The following is a 22,230-nucleotide window of genomic DNA, read 5'->3' on the forward strand; positions in this document are numbered from 1 at the left end:
TTTCATGAATAAATAAAATCTTAAAAAAAAAAAATTTAAATGACACATCACATTAAGCCTCACCTCTACTGCCAATCTAGTAAGAATCTGACCTAGTAAAGTTTTCACATTGCCTTTTCTATTGCCATGGCTGGGGGATTCTTGGTGTAAGTGACTGAAATTATTGAGAAGTTCCTTAACTGAAATAGATTCTCTCAAACCCTTCTACAAGTACCAGCCTCTGGGTTTCTGGTTTTTGTCTGGAGCATGTGAACAGAATGCATGTGTGTGAGATAATTGGGCTTTTACTAATGGCCCCCTTTCAGCAACCATGTATGGGTAAAGCTGTTCAGGTCCCTGCTCCTCCCTCTCTGAGCACGGAGCAGAATCTGTTCTGCTGAAGCTGCTGTTCCACTTTTCAGCTTTCTATATTTGTACAGCAGCAGCAGGAGCAGCCCACTAGCTAGGCAGTGTGGCTGCCCTGTGCACCCGATATTGGCTCAGGCCTGAGCAGGGCTCGCAGTTTGTGTTCTTACGTGCGTCCATCTGTCTGTTTGTATACGTTTCTGAGGAGGACTGAGGTTTTCAAGTAAAAGGTGATTTGTTTGTCTTCTCTGTTTTGTCAGTTATAAATTGTAGAGACTGTTTCAGAATCTTGGGGATGGGGCAAGGAGGCAAGATTTGTATTATTTAACAAAATATGTTGTAGGGAGGAAAGCCAAAGTGGTAAATTTAGAGTTAGAAATGGTCTTTGGGTTGTTCTCTTAGAAACTTATCTTTTTTTAAAAAATAGTATTTTTTTCCTTTTATTTTTTTACGAGTCACAAAGATCAATTCTTAGGGGTGGAAATGAACTCCTTGTTTGGCACACAAATTTCCTGATATAAAATTTAAGTAGAAAAGACTGAGATACTTCCACCTCCTTAAATGATTTTGTACATGTGTTTTTGGAAGAGGGTGTAGTAAGGGCTAAGTCTCTTAACTTGGCCCTTTGCTGGGAAAGGAACTGTGGGAAGTGCCCTGTTGTTTTGGGCTTTGCAACAAGCGTCCTATGCTGTGTTGCATGGATTCAGAGTGCTTTGTAAAGTTTGGCCTTACAGAGGGCTTGTAATGTTTTTTGGTGTCATGTCTATTTAAGGAATAGTAGGGAATGTGACATGTAGACAGATTTTCAAAGAGTATTTGGTTTATTACTCTATTTTTAAAAGATCATTTTCTTGGTTTGTTATAAGATCTTCTAACTAGGCAGAAGTGAACTTTCAGTCAACTTAAGTCTAAATTCAAGTTTGTTTCTTTGTTTTACACTTTGCTTTTACTCCCCTCCCCCCTCACCCCCCGTGAGTCATAAGCATGCAGAGTTGGGAATAGAACTTGTCAGCTGAGTAAGGATGAGACAATTCTCTGCACATATTTGTTACTGTGGCTGTTGAAGAGAGAAAAGGACTTTAAATGCTGGAGAAACAAAGTTAACTGAGGCAGCTTTTTCCTGTGGCTGTGTGGTAGGAGTTCCTGTGACCATTTGCTGATGTTTTCTGGCGTTAAATCACTTAGGAATCTGTTTAGTGATTTGTCCATTGTTGGCTTTGGGTGTATGTGTTTGTTTAGCATTTGAGACCTGGTGCTCTCTGGCGGGTCTTGCATACTTAATAACCTTCTAAAATTCTGTTGAGTATGGCTTTAAATTGGCTTCACCCTCCCCTTCTTGGCAACTCTTAGTGCCCATCTCATTTTACCATCCTACTGATGTTTTCCCATTTATACTCTGAATCACTATACACCTTCTATAGGGGCTCTCATTAGAGATTAAAATCAGTGACAGCTCTTTGATTTTTCAGCTCAGCCTCAGTAAAGGACACTGGTTAGCATATCTCAATTCCAGCTTTCCCTTTGTTTTTGGTATTTAAAAATGTGTGTGTGTGTGTGTGTGTGTGCGCGCGCGCATATCTATAATTTTCCTGGTCTCCTTTTATTTATATTTTTTTTCATTTTGAAAGCTTCAACAATTTTTCTTTTTGGTATGATAGAGGTAATAAATGTTTACAAATTGAGTAAGTAAATGTTCTTAGAACAAGTGGTTCAGTATTTCCTAATGAAGGTTACACTTAGACTGGTTGCTAACAAGCCTAGTTGGAGGTCGAAGATGGGTCAGCAAATCATTGCTTTTGTATCCATTCCCCTCAACTCTTTTTTTTTTTTTTTTTTTTTTAAACTAGGCTCCACTCCTAGTGTGGAGCCCAGTGTGGGCCATGAACTCACAACCTTAAGATCAAGACCTGAGTTGTGAGCAAGTGTCAGACGCTTAACTGACTGAGCCACCCAGGTGCTCAACACCCCATCTTTTTTTTTTACACCCACCTTTTAATAAATATTTCTGTAGAATCTTAGTTACTCCATTTTGAAAAGATAAAATCATCTTATCAAAGAATAAAACTTTCGGGATTCATCCTTTTTCACAATAGGCACCAACCTTAGTGCCTGTTAATAATAGCAAACATTTATTGAGCACTTTGTGTGCGCCAGGCACTGTTCTGAATTCTTTATGTATGTAAATCCTTTAATTCTAACAGACACCCTGTAAGGTAGATACTGTTACTATAGCTATTTCCAGGTAAGGAAACAGTTATAATGAAGTTAAACAGTTTTTTCCCTAGTTACCTGGCTAGTAAGCAGCAAAATTGGGATTAGAAAATGGTGGTGTAACTCCAGTGTGTGAGTGTAGGGTATAAGGCTTATAGTAAATTTTGTCTATTAATTTTTTTTTAAGATTTTATTTATTTATTCATGAGAGACACAAAGAAAGAGAGAGAGGCAGAGGAGAAGCAGGCTTCACGCAGGGAGCCCGACGTGGGACTCGATGCCCTGGGTGGAAAGCGGCGCTAAACTGCTGAGCCACCTGGGCTGCCCTTTGTCTATTAATTTTGTTAACATATATGGAATATTAGGATTATTGAATTGTGAATTAGTCTAACCCATTTTAATTTTAGAATTTCCTCATGAAAATGATTGGCTTTAGTTTTGCACTTCACTGTCAACTAATTCATTTATTGATGATAGGAACCTGCAAGGCAAATAAATAGCAAGTTCATGGAATATCCCTAGAATTACTAGTTTATCTCTGCTAGTGCCTACCTGTTTATTGAAGATATTGGAAGTGGAATTAACTTTAGGTTTTTTTTTGTTGTTGTTGTTGTTTTAAGATTTTATTTATTTATGAGACACACATACACAGAGAACCAGGCTCCATGCAGGAAGTCTGATGTGGGACTCAATCCTAGGACTCCAGGATCACGCCCTGAGCTGAAGACAGACTGCTGAGCCACCCAGGCATCCCCATCAGGAGATGTCTTGACAGGGGGGATGTGAGAAGGGGGGTGGATTTGGCAAGTTTTACCTCATCCATTAAATGATCTGGGTGAGTGTAACAGGGTAATGGGGAGATCTGTTCAAAAGGAATGATGTTGGGAGAATTATTGGTAGGCAGAGTAATTTGAGCAGACCTTTCCTAGACCAGGTCTTTCCTAGACCATGTGATTTGAATAGCACAAAAATTTGAGTTAGAGAAATGGGAATCAGCTCTCCTGAGATGTTTTAGTCTCTCTAACATGGATAGCAGTGGATTTTCCCTTGGCATATATGCTTTCCCTTGGATATATGCTGTCCTATGCTTTTTGTTTGTAAGTCACGTCTTCTGAACCAGACTAAAAACTCATTAAGGACAGGGGTTGGGCCTTTTTTGTGACCTCTCTAGTTCTGGGTATATAGTGGATCTTTTCATACGCTTTTTTGATTGATAGAGCTCCCATTTTATACAGAGTTTGTTTGTAAAAATGAAATCAAAGTACTGACAAGGTTAATTTTGTGGAAGAATGGGATTCTTTTTTGGTAAAGGTTTGAGGAGATGAAGGAGATCATGTAAATGGGTATTTAAATGTGAGGAACACTTTTGGAGCACAGGTCAAGAGTGATGAAAGGATGGTAATTGAAGTCACTTTTTAAAAAAGTGACAGTGTTAAGGAGGTATTTAGAATTTGCCCCAGGGCTGTATACCCTTTGGGGATGAATCAAGCTTTGCCAAACATACTCCCTGATTGGCTGAAGCAAAATGTAAGTTTTGTAATTTCTGGCATATAACTGAACTATCTCAAGAAGCATCTCCACAGAAAAGTTGTTTTGTAGGGTTACAATATTTAGAGCAGAAAGGTTAAAGTTTCCTGCTACTCAACAAAACAAGATAAACTTCCTGCAACAAGACCATATGGAAGCCTCCTGCTTGAGTGCCCATGTGTTTGGGGTGAGGTTGGGGCAGATGGGACAGGCAGGGGTCTTGGCTGCTTGGTCAAGGGTTTGGGAGATGTTAGGAGTTAGATGCTAGGTGCTGTGGAGGGGCTGTTGTATGTTGTGTGTATTGGGGATGTCTGCCTAAGAGGTGGAGTAAGCTCAGTGAAATGATACTGGTGTGTTGGGTGTTGTGGGGGTAAGAGAAGCGGAGAGGCTGACTTGGAATAATACCTGCAATTTGATCTTAACCTCCCTCAGAGATTAGGGAGAGAGAGACAAGATACTGTGTGAGAAACAAGATCTAGATCCTTGGCCTCTTCTGTTCTCTGGAGCCTTCAAGTAGGATATTGCAGGACTGTAGGATTTTTCTCTTTAAGTTTGAAGCTGTTTTGATTCCTTTTTGAGATACTAGGCCAAAAGCTGTATTTATAGAACTTGTTTTGACATATTATCTCACCCTGTCCCTTGCCTTCCTTACTGGAAGCCAGCTAATGTTGCACTCTGCCTGGCAGGAAAGGTTGATTGAAGAAAATGTACATATAAGATATACAGCTGAGTGATTGAAAATAGCTCCAAACTTTGTAAATAGGCCAGCCATAAGGTTTACAGTCCAAGCTGTGTGAACATCAGTTGAGTTGCTGGGATAATTTCAGATGTTGTAATGTCCTTACCCAACTCACATGTTGTGTGTTTGCTGCTTCACTTGCACGATGGCTGTTTCCACACAAAAGTTTCAGGCAAATCAGGAAAAAATGCAAAACAAAGTACTCGTTTTGGAATAGAGCGAGGTTGGGTTTTTTCTTTACTTTGTCCCCTCATAGTTTGAGGAGTTTTCCTAGTTTTTTTTTTTTTTTTTCTTTTTTTTTAAGAAAGACTAGGTAATATTTTGTTACCTAGTTTTGTAGGTAGACTTTTTTTTTTTTTGTAGACTAGGTAACATTTATATTTAAACAATTCAGCCAATATTCCACCTCTGCAACCTTGTTGGCAGTTTTCTTCTTTATCCTTCCAGACCTACTTTGTTATATATAAGCCCTATGTAATTCTTTTTGTATTATATAAATTTATCTTCTTTTTTTTTTTAATTTTTTAATTTATTTATGATAGTCACACAGAGAGAAAGAGAGAGAGAGGCAGAGACACAGGCAGAGGGAGAAGCAGGCTCCATGCACCGGAAGCCCGACATGGGATTCAATCCCGGGTCTCCAGGATCGCGCCCTGGGCCAAAGGCAGGCGCCAAACCGCTGCGCCACCCAGGGATCCCTAAATTTATCTTCTTGATCAGTCCTTAGTCTAGTGTATTGAAATTGCCTTAGTCTCTTTAACAGCTGCAGCATTCCTTTTTTTTTTTTTTTTTTTAAATATTTTATTTATTCATGAGACAGAGACATAGGCAGAGGGAGAAGCAAGCTCCCTGCATGGAGCCCAATTCAGGACTTGATCCCAGAACGCTGGGATCACTCCTTGAGCCGAATGCAGATGCTCAACCACTGAGACACCCAGGTGCCCAAAATAGCTGCAGCATTCTATGACAGGGCTATACTATAATTTATTTAACCAGCACCCAACGGATGGGCATGCATGTTTCCAGTTTTCTCTATTATAAACCGTGTTCTCATTAATGCGTGTTTGCATACTTTGTGTACATCAGATACAAGTGTATTTGAAGGCTGTATTTCTAGAATTGGAATAGCTGAATTCAAAGGGTATGTGCAATTTTCAATATTGATAAGATACTTGGGATCCTTTTTTAGCTTTTGCGAGTGATATTATCCACTGAAGAATGTTTTTAGTGGACATAGAGATCTTAATGCAATGACAAACTACCACTCCAGTTACTTGAATGAATGTATATGATCTGAAATGGAAAATTTAAGAAACCTTCTTGAGGTAAGTTTAATTCTCAAATCCAGGAACCATTATTTTTGGAAAAGAGGCAGATTGCCCAAAGTAGGCAAGTTCAGTATCTCTCTTACTCTCAAAATGTTAGTTTCACCCGTTTATGGTCTTTACCAATTAGAAAAACATTTGTGGTCTCTGGCTCATTCAGTCCTCTCTTAAAACGACTTAGTGGATATCATGAGGCCATTTAGTCATCAGAATTAGTTGCAAGTAGTTGTGGTATCTGAAGTTTAATAATCACATCAGAAAATAAAAGCAAATTAATATTTTGAACCCCCCTCCAAAAGCATTTTACAAAGTGACTTATTTTACCAAATAGAGTGCTGTGATTTCAGAAAGTACAACCCTCACTAGTTAGTGGTGGAACATGGGTCTCTTAATCTGTTCTCTTCACTTTAGTTCCCTTGTCTGAAAAATGGGAGTGAAAATCCTGAAGAATCATCTCCTTTAAGTGCTCAGAAAAATAATTATAAAGTCATTTCCAGAAGGTTATGCATTATAAAAATGAGTCGTTAGAGACATCAAGATTATAAGGTAATTTTAAAAGTAACTCTGACAGTGTTTTAGAAAAAAATTAGTCACATTCTGCCTACATGGTACTAACATATGGTGCAGCCCTGATGAGCTGCACAAGTGGGCTGAAATGAAAATGCATTTGGAGAGAGGAGCAGTAAGTGACTCACTAGATGAGACAGATTTGGCCTTATGGCAGGGCAGGGAAACTAAGGCGGAACTGGTGGTCTTAGAACATGCCAAATTTGAGCGAGTGATACATGAATGTTATGGGAAAGTAGAATGACTGAACCCTTGTGTTTGGATTAGGTACTTTTGTTCAGGGTCTCAGTCCTTATAGCTAGGCCCTGTCTGTGTCTGTAGAGCCCCTACTTCTCCACACAATGGGGAGTTTTTGCTCCTTCTGACTTCTTTGTGCATGGTTCCCTGTTGTTTGAAGGTGGAAGTCACTAGGCAAATATTTAACATTGATATGCCTGGAACATTGGGTTCAAACTAGAAAGATGCATAGAAGAGTTAGCAGTTCTGCCCAAAGAAAGCTGCACGCTAGCTTGGCTACCATATGTAAATTGCTACTGCTACATCCAGCAATTTGTTGCCCAGTACTGACAGTGCTGCCAAGGAAACAGGAGGAGCTAAAGACAGAATGAGATTCCGACACCCCACTCCACCCCCCAGTAGAGAGCTGTATGGGGAAGAGGAGGGGAATACTTAATGGGGATTGAGAATTAATTTGACAGTATAGGCATTTTGGAATGATGCAGGATGAAGGACTTAAAAAAATTTTTTTTTAAAGATTTTGTTTATTGAGAGAGTAAGTGCACAAGTGAGGTGGGGTAGAGGGAGAAGTAGGCTCCCCGGTGAGCAGGGAGCCTGATGTGGGGCTCAAGCCCAGGGCCCCAGGATCATGACCTCCCCACCCCACCCGCTGAAGGTTGACATTTAACTGACTGAGCCATGCAGGTGCCCCATAATTTTTTTTTTTTTAAGTGGGCTCCAAGCCCAGTGCAGAGCCCAATGGAGGGCTTGAACTCACGACTCAGATCAAGACCTGGGCCGACACCCAAGAGTCAGACACCTAACTTACTGAGCCACCCAGGTGCCTCAGGAAGAGAGATTTTTAAAAATGTATTTTGCATTCATATATGTCTCACCGAACCACCTCAAAAATGGGATGCCTCTTATTTAGGTATGTATATAGTAATATGGAAAGATAACTAAACAGGAGAAGAGATGGCAGATCAGGATTTTTTTCTTAAGATTTTTAAATTTAATTTAATTTTTAATTAAAAAAATTAAAGAGAGGGGGAGTGAGTGAGACATGATGGGGGGAGGGGCAGAGGGAGAGACTCTCCCTACTGAGAGTACAGCCCAACTTGGGGTGCTCTGGGGCTCCATCCCAAGAAATGGAGATCACAACCTGAGCTGAAACCAAGGGTCAAGACACTTAAATGACTGAGCCACACAGGCACCCCTCTATTTTAGAGGGAGAGGAGGAACAGAGAGAGAGACAGTCCCAAGCGGACTCTGCACCCAGTGTGAAGCCTGATGACATGGGGCTTGATCCCATGACCCTGAGACCATGACCTGAGCCGAAATCAACACTAGGACACTTCATTAGCTGTGCCCCCCTGCCACCCAGAGATGGTAAATCAGGGAAAGGAAGAACAAAGCCCAACTCACCCATCCCCATTCAACTTTAGAGTACTACTGTTTTGTTTTTTTAAGAGCAGTTTCAGGGACACCTGGGTGGCTCAGCGATTTAGCGCCTGCCTTTGGCCCAGGGTGTGGTCCTGGAGTTCAGGGATCAAGTCCCACATTGGGCTCCCTGCATGGAGCCTGCTTCTCCCTCTGCCTGTGTCTCTGCGTCTCTCTCTTTGTGTCTCTCATGAATAAATAAGTAAAATCTTAAAAAAAAAAAAGTTTCAAGGGATTTAATAATTATGTTGACTTTATGAAAAAGGTTTTATATTTATTGGTTGTGAAAGGATGCTTTTGGCAAAGTCAGTCTTCAGGCCAGTTGTGACTCTTGATTCTTAAATATGGGTTATTCACAAGAAAATGTTTATAATTGTTGAGAGAGAAAAGTATGTTATGCAGTAGTATATACAGTACAATCTGTAATTTGATAATAATTGTATTTTGAGTATGTATGGATAGAGAAAAGCCTGGTAGGGAATGTTTTATGTGAAAATTAATAAATAAAAATTTTTAATTGAGGAAGTAGAAAGGGAGAATATTACTTCTGTAAAAAAGAAGGACTACTCATAATGTTTTTACCCAAATACCACAATTTAAAGGGAAAAAAAGTCTTTTTACTAAAAAGTACAAATACTTATCTGTAGATATCTGTTTAAGAAAACATTAGTGTAAAATTTATAAATTAGAGCAGATAAACTAGGGAACTCATTTCAACAGTTAAAGGTCTGATATGTGTCATCTTATTCCAGGTACTTTGAGGATATATAAATAGAAAAGGAAGGACTTGTTACTTGTTCTCAGTTTGGTAGCATTTGAAATTATTTCATTAACAAAAATTTAGAAATTAGGTTTATACTTAGTTTCTCCTGGCTGTATCTCACATGTGGTAGGGACTGAACTAGAACTTGGATAACTTTAAAATCAGTTTGGAGAAAATAGAATTAAATTTTTAGATGATTTAGTGATAGTCTGGATTAGTCTAGCACGGTCTTACATAGTCTTATAGATCAGGGAATTGAGGCCCAGAAAAAAGTGACTCACTCAAGGGCATTCAAATAACATCGCATCGAGTCTATCTAACATACTGTTTTGTTGCCTTGCAGCAAAGAGAGTCAGAAGGGAACATTCTAACAGTAGCTATGAGCCCCTTAGAGATTGTGATAATGCTATGGATTCTCTCTTCAGGAAACCTCATGTATATCTTCCTGCAATTTAGGAAGAAAATATCATAGGATTCATAGACCTATTCCCCCTTCCTCAAAGCTCAAGTATGGACTTTTAAAAGATGTGAGAGTTCCGGATTAAGAACCTTTTTTTTTTTTTTTTTTTTAAGTAATCTCTACACCCAACATGGGGCTCTAACTAACTTCCAACCGTGAGATCAAGAGTCACATGCTTTACCAGCTGAGCCAGCCAGACGCCCTCCAGTTTAACAATCTTGATGGAAAAGGAAAGTTTTTTTAAATTGTTGCTGTGATACACAATATACTAATACTGAACTGTACACCTAAAAATGAATTAAGACAGTAACTTTTATTTATTTTTAAAAAGATTTTATTTATTCATTAGAGACAGAGAGAGAGAGAGAGAGAGGCAAAGACACAGACAGAGACACAGGCAGAGAGAGAAGCAGGCTTCATGCCGGGAGCCCGACGTGGGACTCCATCCCGGGTCTCCAAGATCAAGCCCTGGGCTGAAGGCGGCGCTAAACCGCTGAACCACCCGGGCTGCCCAAGACAGTAACTTTTATGTATGTGCATTTGACCACAATTTTTTAAGCTGGAAAAAAATTGTTACCACTAAAGAGCACATACTGGCCATTGGAGAAAGAGATGAGATTGAGATCTGTTTATAAATTTCTCTACCAGGGTCAGGAAAAACACCATTGATAGTCAATAAAGAGTTAGAAGCTACACACTTAAGCCTGAATCATGGAAATGGTAGCCATAAAACAAGTGTCACAAGGGGGGAAAAAGATTTTTGTGGACTCCACAAAGAAAGTGTTAACTTTTATCCCTACTAACCTAGACAAGTCAGAACTAAGCCTGATGTAGGTGTAGGACCTGGACTGTTCAACATCAAGCAAAATTACAGTGGAAGGAGATGCTCTGGGAATGAGGAACTAACAGGGAATTTTACATTGTGCTTCAGTATGTCTCTTTAATCCACCTAGCCACCTCAGGGTTACGGATGAGGGAAATAAAGGTTAGTTTCTCTATGGTCATTCAGTCTTAGGTCCACCTATTTGCTGCTGAGTGCTCTCACACATTTTTATTTCATTTAATGTTAGATTCTACCTGCAGTTAGTTGTGATGTATTCCCAGGATCCTGGATTAGAATCTAGTGGCAGTTCCCCTGCTATAGGTTCCTAAGGAAGGTAGATGGATTGGAGTAGTGCTCTACTGGATTTTAACACTAGGCCCTGGTGAAATTTTGCATCATGATGAGCTCGGCAGCCCAAGAAAGCTTCCCATTTGATCTTTTTATCTGGTTACTTGGCTTTCTAGGATATGCGGGTGAGAGGACGTGGTTTACCAATGCACTAAGCCCAAACTTTTTATTGAATCAGCCATATAACAGGAAAAAGAAAGAAGCAAGAGTATTGCAAAGCAGTCTAAAAGGTAACACATTTTTTTTAAAAGAGCACAATTTTCCTAATTTCCATTGTTTCTTTCCTCTTCCAGTTAGAAGTTTGTACAGCAGCAGCTTGGTTGTATTCTGGGCATCCATTTGGTTCCTTTGGAAGTACGTAGTTCTCTAATTGTACAAGTGAAGAAACTGACACTTTGAGATGTTGATGAACTTGCCCAGAGTCACACATACTGATTAACAGCAGGTGGTTTTCAGTACCCTTAGTCATATTTCTTTTGTGATGATTGAAACCTTGGATATTTACCTACTTAAAAGATTTGCCTTAAAAAAGTGGTCAGACTCAACATTATGGTTTAGTCTCTCCATATTTAAACATTTTCTGTGGTTTGTGTGCATGATCTTAATGTGGACAATTTTAATTTTTTTTAAATTTTTATTTATTTATGATAGTCACAGAGAGAGAGAGAGGCAGAGACACAGGCAGAGGGAGAAGCAGGCTCCATGCACCGGGAGCCCGACATGGGATTCGATCCCGGGTCTCCAGGATCGCGTCCTGGGCCAAAGGCGGGCGCCAAACCGCTGCGCCACCCGGGGATCCCAATGTGGACAATTTTAACCTGCGTCAGCCTTTCACCCAAGGGTCGAACTGACTATATATTCCAACTTCTTCATTGCCTGGATTTGTGTGATCTTGAGAGTTAACTTCATTTCTTTGTGTCTTTTCTCATCTGTAAATGGAGATAGGCTATATATGAGGTTTAAATATAAAGCACCCAAAACAACACCACATGGTATAGGGTAAATGCTCAAAAAATGTTAGCTCTTAAAATTACCGATGCTTTGTGAATGTCTGGATATTTCTCCCTACTTCCAGGTGATAAGGGTTACAGATTTGTTTATTTAAAGTAAGCTCTACACCACTCATGGGACTTTTAACTCACGACCCCGAGATCAAGAGTTGTATGCTCTACCAACTGAGCCAAGCCAGGCATACAGGGCTTACAGATTTTAAATACTATATTCTATCAACTCAAGGATGCACACATTTATGTATTATCATTGTTGGCATCGTAAATTCCTTGATTTCTGGAAACCTGTTAGATTCTAAAGATAGAGGGATACCTGGGTGGCTCAGCGGTTTAGCGCCTGCCTTTCGCCCAGGGGATGATCCTGGAGTCCTGGGATCGAGTTCCACATTGGGCTCCCTGCATGGAGACTGCTGCTCTCTCTGCTTTGTCTCTGCCTCTCTCTCTCTGTGTCTCTCATGAATAAATAAATCAATAAAATCTTTTAAAAAAAGATAGAAAAATTTGTTAAAAAAAAACTTCATCTCAAAGCTGGATATAAAATTGGTGAATTGTCTATTATTTTTGAATTATGCAGGCCTATTTTCATATCTCCCAGGAGATATGGGGTTACCCTGAGTGCAGGAAAGGCAAAAGATGGGGCCTGGCTTGTCCACCTCTATCTTCAACCTGAATAGCTTCACTTCTCTGTTTAAGGGAGAAACACTTTTGTCTTTATTTTTTTATTTTTTATTTTTTTCACTTCTGTCTTTAAAAAGATTTGGAAGTCTGTAATCTGTATAGGGTTCAATTCTTCATTAACTCCTTGCCTTATATGAAAGAAGTTTTTCAAGGTATTGAGGGCATTTACTAACAATAGTTAGTAAGAGTTGGTGAGTCAGACTAATGAGGCCAAGGTCATGAGTTCAGGCCTTATGTAGGTCATTGGACATTACTGTGTCTGCCACCAGCCCCTGTATCTAGAATTTGATTCAGTGCATACTATGTAAGAGTTGCTGGTGAGTGAGTCAGTGGTCGTCTTTCTGGGGAAGGATAGTGTTTTGTCATTTACTCAACATACAGGCTCTTTATGCCAACAGAAAACTGAGAAATAAAAAAGGTTAATTACTTTGCCTATATTAAGGAAAGCATGTAGGAGATCTCAGTGCTTTTGTATCAGTCCAGAGAGGTAATGCTATTCATTCACCCTTACATCTTTTTTTTTTTTTTTTTAAAGTAATCTCTACACCCACTGTGGGGCTTGAACTTAAGAGTCACTTGCTCTACTGACTGAGCCGACCAGGTGCCTCAGCTGTTGTGTCTTTGAAACATGTCATGATCATATAAATTCCAAAACCAAGTATAAATTCTTTCCAAATTATTTATCCTTCCTTGAGGAAATTGGAGAATAGGTGGTCTGCCTTTCAGAGTCTCTTGTACCATTGACTTGCTAAGTACAATTTTTAAACTCTGTAGGAGGTCCTGTTTGAACACGTTAATGTTTCACAAGTAGACTAATATTGCCTGTTTTCCTCAGAGCTAGCTTGCCCTTCATCCTTTCCTCCTCTGTTGCCTTGGGTGGTGCCCCCAACCCCAGCCCCACTTTTGGTGCACCTTTCCCCCCTGAACTCTTTTTCAGCTGTCTTTGGAACCGCCTTTATACCTCCCCTTATGGTGACTGAGAAAGGTGGAGATAATGTTAACAGAAACAGACTTCTGTGGAGCCCGTGAAGTACAGGACAAATGCGGTTCAGCTTCCTTAGAGAGCACATGGCATTTTGTTTGGTTCCCTACAGAAATGAAAGATGTGAAAAAACAAACCTAAAGCTTTTAAAGAAAATACCTTCTTGTGTATAAAGCTTCCCACTGTCCTCCTTCAAGTGGCAAGGGTCTGTGCAGGGGAAGATAGTGCTGATCCTGTGTGTGTGTGTGTGAATTTTCCTTTAAAAAGTCTTGTGTGGGGATCCCTGGGTGGCGCAGCGGTTTGGCGCCTGCCTTTGGCCCAGGGCGCGATCCTAGAGAGCCAGGATCGAATCCCACGTCGGGCTCCCGGTGCATGGAGCCTGCTTCTCCCTCTGCCTGTGTCTCTGCCTCTTTCTCTTTCTCTCTCTGTGACTACCATAAATAAATAAAAATAAAAAAGTATATATAAAAAAAAAAAAAAAAGTCTTGTGTGGGGGTGCCTGGGTGGCTCAGCCAGTTTAGTGCCTGCCTTCAGCTCAGGTCATGAGTCCAGGGCTCAAGCCCCACATCTGCCTTCCTGTTCAGCGGGGAGTCTGCTTCTCCCTCTGTCCCTCACCCTGCCTTGTGCTCTCTCTTGCTTGCTCACTCTCTCAAATAAATACATTAAATCTTAAAAGAAAAAAATAAATGTTCGGTTACTTAGTAGTAGAGTGAGGTTTTTGGTTTTTTTTAAAGAATTGATTTTTCTCTTTCTCTTGGCTAGGCAATAAGGGTGTTTCTTAGCCCCCTTAGGGTAGGGCTGCTGTGTTCTCTGGGACCAAGATATGTGTCCTTCACTCTTTTTATACATTGGCCTTTCTTCATAATCCCAGGTCTCTCTTCTGCTTTCTGCTCCTGGAGATTTCCCAGCTAGCATGCAGTCTGAGTCTGGTCTCACAGTTTCACACAACAGCAGTGTTTCTCAACTGTTCCATACATGTTTCATATGACATTTTGGGAAACATGACTCCTAGACTCTTAGGTCTTTTCTTTGCCCTTTATGTTTTCCAGAATAAAATGAACAAATAGAACTTCTTTTAAAACGATTTTTTACTGGGCAGCCCGGGTGGCTCAGCGGTTTAGCGCTGCCTTCAGGCTGGGGGCCTGACCCTGGAGACCCGGGAACAAGTCCCACATCGGGCTCCCTGCATGGAGCCTGCTTCTCCCTCTGCCTGTGTCTCTGCCTCTCTCTCTCTCTCTCTCTCTCTCTCTCTCTGTGTGTGTGTGTCTCATAAATAAATAAAATCTTTAAAAAATAAAATAAAAAGATTTTTTACTTATTTGACAGCATACACTAGTAGGGGGGAGTAGCAGGGAGAGGGAGAATCAGGCTCCCTAACGAGCAGGGAGCCAGATGTGGGGCTCAATCCCAGGAGCCTGGGGTTGTGACCTGAGCCAGAAGCAGATGCTTCATTGACCGAGTCACCCACGTCCCCCAGTAAGTAGAAATTTAACTTTCTCTCAGCCCTCCAATGTGTAACCACTATTCCAGAACCCTCTGGACACACTGCCTCAGTAGAAGTTTGTACCTCCTAGATGATGGTCACATTTCTCAAGAGAGACAGACACACCATGGATTCTGGGGTTAGAATCCCTTATATTGATTATTTTAGCAACTAAATACTTAGAGTAGTCCCCACTTTAAATGGGTGATAGTGATACAGGATTAAGTGAGGTATTGTGAACTTAGTAAATGTAAGCTCTTTTCTTTTTAATAACTTTTGATGATGTAGGAAACTCCAAGTAAATGCTTTTGGAAGGTTTTTTGTTAATCTAGATTTTTGTCTTAAAATGATTGGAAGCATCACTGCTTCATTAGCCAAATTGGAAACCAATTAGATCCACATGGAAAGTCAAGTGCTTAAGCACCTATTTTTTGTTAGGTAAGAAACATCTTTTTCTTCAGGAGGGGTAGGTAGGGTGCAGTGTCTCATAGTTCTGGTTCTGGCTTTGTCTTTCAGAATTCTTACTTTCCAAAGTAGGCTTCATCCTTGATGACTTTTGGCAATTCTCTGTCTTTAGCCAGGGCCAAACAGAGGTCCAACAGGCAGAGGATGTAGAAGAAAGTTTGTAGGAATTTGGGCAGCTTTATAGAATCAATTTTTTACTCGCAAGATTGTTCGATAATGTTTAAAAATAAAACAAATTGGTTTTGTGGTTCCTCTGTTTGCTTTTAGCTCCAATTAACTTCCCCATCTTTGATTTTTTTTTGGTTTCAGTGGTTCACCACTGCCCTAGGGCCACTGAGATGCATTTACACAGGCAGGAACTTGGTTGCCTTTGAAGAGTTTTAGGCCTGGCTCCTACCTATTCAGGAAGGTTGCTTTGGGAAAATAGCATGGTCTCTCCACATTTATAACATAATCCTTGATTGCTAAAAGAATAATAAGGCCTTTATTAGCTCTGTAGTAGTTTCTCATCCAAAAGCAGATGCTAAAAGTGACTTTTTTGGTGACCTAAATCTACTGGAATTCAATCTCATAAGTTGTAATCATTGTTTTGCTATTTGTTGCGACATTTGAGTACAAGCCTGTATTTTAGTATTTTTATTTCGCCATCTTTTAAATTGATGATCTTTTAAAGTTAATTTTGAGCTACTAAATGCAATTTATATTTTAAGGTATTGTGTACTTTAAAAATGGGAGAAGGAGGAGGTTTGGATGGGGGGTTTGTTTTAATTCTAGGCCATGATAACAGAAGTGGGATTTTCTTAGGAAAGGATGTACATATCTGGAATTACGGGAAGTACAGGCATGGCCCACTTATTTTTCTTTCCTTGGTTTTTTAGAGTGAAGACATAGTCCAGAGAGGGAAGTGTAAAGCCACAGGTATGGGCTAACTGCTGGATGAGTGTGCTCTATGGTCATCTCTTTAACCTTCTTGCATGAGGCCTGTTGTGCAGATTTGAAAACATTGCATTCAGAAAGGTGATGGCTTTTTTCCTATATTGTGGGATGTAATTTCCTATTCCTAGGAAGCTAGAAATACTTTCTTACTCTTTGTCAGCTCTTTCTCCTTAGCCATTTCCCAAGGCAGGTTTATCTCCCACTTGAACTAGCTGTTGCCTGGTGAGAGAGAGAGAGAATGAGAGAGAGAGAGATAGAGCGCGCGCACGCTTGTGTAGCAAGTATTGTACAGGCAGCAGCTACCCAGCTAACTTCCTTTCCCTGTTCTACTTTGTATCTGACAGACCCTGAGTAAACTAGAACGAGGATGAGGACAGAACTTAGTGGATTCCATATAAACATTCCTCTCCTGGACCCAGAATTTGTTCACCATACTGATTTTTTAATCAGCACTGGAGCTTAAATAAAGTTTAAACTTACTTAGTATATTGTTACCATCTAAGACTTACACTTAAGTTCCAAAACCAATGGAATCTGAAAAGATGACCTGATTTGAAGAGTGGTCACCATTTGACAGTTTATTAGGTCAGGGTTAGTTTCAGAAGGTCCAAGGGAGGCTCTGAGTTTATTTTTATTTTTTTGCTGACAGCACTAAGCACATAAGAGGGTCTTTCTGCTAGTCTTCATGTTTGACACTGATTGACGGAGGAGGTAATAGTGATTAAGGATGGGAGGAGGAAGTAGAAAACTTTTCAGACTTCAAAAAAGTGGTAGGTAGGTTCTCTTCAACCTTGTCATATCCTCTCAGTGTACCATAAATGATAATTTTATAGTCAAACCAATTTGCATACAACAGTGACTAAATTTGGTCCTTTTTGTCTCACGTTGATTGTAGATTTGGAATAGAAAAATTAAAAAAAATTTTTTTTAAAGATTGATTTATTTTAGAGAGAGACCATGAGCAGGAGGGGTGGAGAGAGAAAATCTCAAGCAGACTGTGCAGATCTCCATGCAGGGCTCTGTCCTACAACTTTGAAATCACAAGCTGAGCCAAAACCAAAAGTTAGATGCTCAACCAACTATGTCACCCAGGTGCCCCATGAAATAGAAAATTCTTTTTTTTTTTTTGAGATTTTATTTATTCATGAGAGACACACAGAGAAAGGTAGAGACATAGGCAGAGGGAGAAGCAGGCTCCCTGCGGCGAGCCAGATGTGGGACTCGATCCCGGGACTCCCAACTCCGGAAACACAACCTGAGACCAAGGCAGACAGTCCACCACTGAGCCACCCAGGTGCCTGAAATAGAAAATTCTTTACAATATTTCAATTCTTTCTTGACTTTAAAACTCCCCCTCCCCCCAATTCAGAAATTTTTTCATTGTCTAGACTCTTATTGGAAACTCAGAGATTTTTGGCTTGTTTTAAATTATACTTAACTGTCACATTTTTGCAAAAAAGCTTCCACAAAGTGAGGTGCCAAATAGATGTATACCTAAATTGATCAGTATATTTTTGCATATGCAAAGTACTGGATTGGGAGCTCTTAGGAGACCCCACTGATTATATTAGAAGTACTCAATTTTTGTGTTTGTTTAAGATTTATTAATTTTAGAAAAAGAACACTCATGGGGGTGGGGGGGGTGGGTGGAGGGAAAGGGAAAGAATCCCAAGCAGAGTGCAGAGCCCTTTGTGGCTGATCCTCCGACCTGGAGATCATGACCTGAGCAGAAACCAAGACTTGGATACTTAACTTACTGAGCCACCCAGGCACCCCAGAAGCACTCAATATTTGAAGTGAAATTCAAGACCAGAAAGGTGTTGTTTTGTTTTGTTTTGTTTTTTAAAGATTTTATTTATTCATGAGAGACACAGAGAGAGGCAGAGACATAGGCAGAAGGAGAAGCAGGCTCCTCTCAGGGAGCCTGATGTGAGACTTGATCCGAGGACCCTGGGATCATGACCTGAGCCAAAGGCAGATGCTCCACCACTGAGCCACCCAAGCCTATAAAAGTTTTAAGCTAAAATTTTGTTAGTCTGGTTAGTTACTTTCAAGTAGTATCAATTGCTCACTTCTTTTCTACATCCCTTCTGTCATCTAATGCCAGAAGCTTGGTGGGGAGTAGATATCCATTCCATTTAACTATCTTGAGGTGTCATAACTTTGTCCTAGATTATTACACTTTTCTTTATATAGAGTGATGGTGATTTTTAATGACATGCATTCTCTTTTATAATTTGACAGTAAGCTCTAATTTCTTCTATGCTCATATAACCAGACTTCACATTTTTGCCCTTAAAGACATATTTAGATTATTGAGGTGAAGTATAAAATCCCGTCACTTGAACTCCCTGGTTGTATCAGTCAAGATAGACCTCTAGCCTGATGTTTGCATGTGCCACCTGGGCCTTTTTGTTCAACTATGCTTTTCTTTGCTCATTCACTCCTTTGACAAAACAGCTGCTGTGATTTCTAGCATTTTTCTCTTCTAATCCAGTTTTTAAACCGTTCATTCCATTCTGATGTTCTAAATGCAGGGTGTGCTGTGCTTTAGAGGGTTTCCCTTATCTACTGATCAGCTTTAATGATTTTGGTTCTTAATGTTACAGTAGGCTGATTATCCCTATCCTCACATCATTGGGCTTTTAAATTGTTGCCCTTAGAAAAGGAGTAGAAAATATTCAAGGCAAAGAACGCTAAGACCATCAGGGAAAGACGAGGAAACCATGAATGTAAATTCAGAGTGAGAGGACAGACGGTAAAAAGGGATGGAGGAAAAGTTAAAACCTCTTGCAGTGGACCCTTGGTTATAACCTTTCCTGCCATCTCTTTACTTCTTCTAATGCATCCTTTGTGGGAAAAGCCTGGAATGTGTTTCTGATTCAGAAATTTAAAAAACAACTTATGGGCAGTTTTCTGTAACTGCTAATTCTACTTTATAATTTTCCCTTAACATCTGCTTTTTTGTGTTTGAATAATTGTTTTTATCATCACTTAACTTTTTAATCTTTTTTCTAAAATTGTGACTTGTGATTAATTTCTGTGCTTTCTTTTCCCACAAGCATGTTGAATTTAATTATACTGAGATGACTCTTGTGACCTGCCTAAAGAGAAGCACTCTCCTTCATGTAATAACATTTCCATCCTTTAAGTTTTTAAAGCAGTCTTGTTTTCTAATTATAAAGTGGATTTTAAAACATTACTCTAAAATGAGTGCTTTTCGACCTTTGGCTTGGTAAAAATTACTATAAGGAGTACATATCCTTTCATATGCTGAACAGTGCCTGGCTGCTCAGTAGTCTTCTGCAGTACATACTCTCTTGTTATGCATGTGATTCTGATGAAAATGAAGATGAATTAGATATATTTCTAGTGAATAGTAAAAGTAGAACAATAACCAGTGAGATTACATAAAATTTGTTGATTCCTTTTTAAAGGAACCCTTGAACTAAAGAAAACAAAACAAACAAAAAACTAACTTGGTTGTTAACCAACCTCACAAAGTTACTCCTTGGTCCTGATAGCTTTCTATAGGAAGAGGCATGTGACCAGCTCCAGAGTACATGAAGAAACTAGGACAAACCTAACCAGTAACTTAACCAGTCCCAGCTAGGGTTACTGTCTTCTGCCTATCTGGGAGTCAGCACTTGGTGAACTGTGTGCTGTGTGCCAGTTGCAGTCTCTTCTCACCGCAGCCTGGCTTCACTCCCCACCCCCCTGCCTTTAGTAGGTGGAAGAGAGCTCCTCCCACTTCTGTCTCTAAAGTAGTAGATCCAAGGAGCCAGGGTCTCTGGCTGAATAGAAGAGCGGATAACCGCTGTTGTAATTCTAACTTTTGGATGGTTATGCCTGTATATTAGACAGAAGACAGTTTCTACCTTCCATGGTCAGATGCAGGCCAGGGGTCAGGCATTGTTAGCCAGGCTGCAACACTTAGGCCTATGCAATGACATGTTGCCTTTCATTATTTTTGTTTTTAAGTAACGCTATACGTTTAGGAGTTCATTTGTTTACCTCTTTACAGGCTGAACATAACTTCCTTTTTTCAAAATTCCCTGTGTTGAGAACTGAGCTTGAGTGAAGTGAAATCTTTGAGGTAAGGCAATCCTAATGATAAAAATGGAAAGAAGGCCTGCGCAGTTTGGGAGCCTTCAGAGATAGAGTTTTAGAGTCACTGCCTAAATATTGAAATGCCACCATTTGTTGTTTGGAGGATGGGAAGCTAAATTGAGAATGGGAGCACCACATCTGCCTTGACTGCTAAGTATATCCATTTCTACTGCTCACCCATAATAGAATTTTTATGTGGCATTCATTAATCTTGGTTTTAGCATCAGTTTAAAGGAAGACAGAGAATTAAGAGACTTACTTTACATTCCTCTCTTCTTCCCTTACATGTTTGAGTGTTTGCTCCTAGTGGGCCCCGCTTCTTTGTCATTATCATCACCCTGGTTGTTTTTGTTTGTTTTTCTAGAAAGGTCAAACAACAGAAAAGACATTATTTCCTAGTACTTCATCAGAAGGCAGAATATTACTATTCCATTTTTATTTTTGCTTTTTAAATTTTCTGGTAAATAAGATTCAGAGTAAAGTTTTGCCTGTCCCACCTAATGAAGGTCATCGAAGCAGGAATTTTTAAAAAGTCCTTCACTCTGATGAGGAACGTTAGGGAGCACACTTTGCTCTCAGCACACCACCAAGAAGTTGAGGTTGGTCCAGTGCAGGTAGAAAGAAGTCTGTGAGCAATTAGGTTTTTGGTGACCCCTTCTTTAGTCAGCTTTCCTCTGGCCTGCTTCTGCTGGTGTGAACCACTCCTGTGTGACTATGCTGAGGTCAGTTTGGACCCAGCACCATGCTCATTGCTGTCTTTGGCACATGGAAACTGAAGTTTAAACCAAGGACAACAACACAATTTTCCTTTCCAGAAATATTTTCAGACCATATGAGGTGAGCTCCCCTCCCCCCCCCCCCCCCCCCCCCCGTTCTCTGTTTTTATTTTTTTATTTTTTGGTTTTGGTTTTTTTTGGGGGGGGGGTTGTTTTGTTGTTTTTGTTGTGTTTTTTTTTTCCCCTCAGGTAGTTTAAGGCTTTGGGGCCCCTCAGAACCTGATTTGCAGAAAGGAGTTTGGAGGATGTGAAACAAGTTTGTGTTTCTTCTGCTCTGTTAGCCACTGCTATCTTCATGGATCTGACACTCTATTTATCTGACAGTGCACTTAGTACTGCTTCGCCAGGGAAAATCACACAAACCCAGCCCTGGCGCATCAGCACTTTCATTGTGTGCTGGGCTGAGCCTCCCTTCACATGCTCACATCCCCCTTTTAATCCAATACTCCCTTTCCCCTCCCCAGTCCTGCCTGTTTCTGTGGCACTTATTGCTGGTTTCCCTGAGCTCCTGTTTCCACTTTGTGTTTTTTGTGGGGCCCAGGAAGCTAAAGCTGTGTGTATTTGTGGATCAGACAAGTGCAGCAAGTTAATATCATTGGCTTCTGAAGGGGAGAGTGAGGTGATGGCTGCGTTTAAGTTGGATTTCCTTCCAGAAATGATGGTGGATCATTGCTCTTTGAATTCCAGTCCTGTGTAAGTATTTTTGTTGTCTAATTTTTATCATAAGCAGAGGAACTGGGCTGTTTTCCTTGTTATTTGATGAAACTGGTTGCTCTCCCTGAAAGAGGGAAGAAAAAAATTGGGTGAGGAAGCAAGAGTCCACACTATTAATATTTTTTATTGTAGTCTGATTCTGTCTCATTACTGTTGATTTCCTTGGGGCTGTAACTAAGTTCTCTACAGAAGGGTGCATTTGATACATGAGCAACAACATCAACTCAAGTGTGCTGCATTCCTTCAACTTGTAGTGTTTTCCCATATGATAGATTCCAAGGTTTTTTATTTTTATTTTTTTAACCTTAGCTT

At 40.1% G+C, this 22,230-nt stretch overlaps 1 protein-coding gene across 21 annotated transcripts in view; it reads left to right on the top strand.

The window, feature by feature from the left end:
• The window catches only part of CELF1 (CUGBP Elav-like family member 1), a 93,277-nt gene that overhangs the window by 25,537 nt on the left and 45,510 nt on the right, over positions 1–22,230 (top strand). For 6 of the 21 annotated variants that reach the window (XM_025452136.3, XM_035701148.2, XM_049097046.1 and 3 more), the window contains exon 1: positions 21,746–21,897. The exons of 3 other annotated variants lie outside the window; for them this stretch is intronic. In XM_025452136.3, the coding sequence (XP_025307921.1) occupies positions 21,827–21,897 (71 nt within the window). In that variant the 5' untranslated portion in view covers positions 21,746–21,826. Of the gene's footprint in view, positions 1–555; positions 576–6,030; positions 6,148–10,880; positions 10,995–16,260; positions 16,301–20,342; positions 20,415–21,745; positions 21,898–22,230 lie in introns of those variants that run through there. 12 more of the 21 variants (XM_035701153.2, XM_035701154.2, XM_049097047.1 and 9 more) reach the window with 7 other exon arrangements.

This window comes from Canis lupus, chromosome 18 (assembly GCF_003254725.2).
Source record: "Canis lupus dingo isolate Sandy chromosome 18, ASM325472v2, whole genome shotgun sequence".
NCBI lineage: Eukaryota > Metazoa > Chordata > Mammalia > Carnivora > Canidae > Canis > Canis lupus.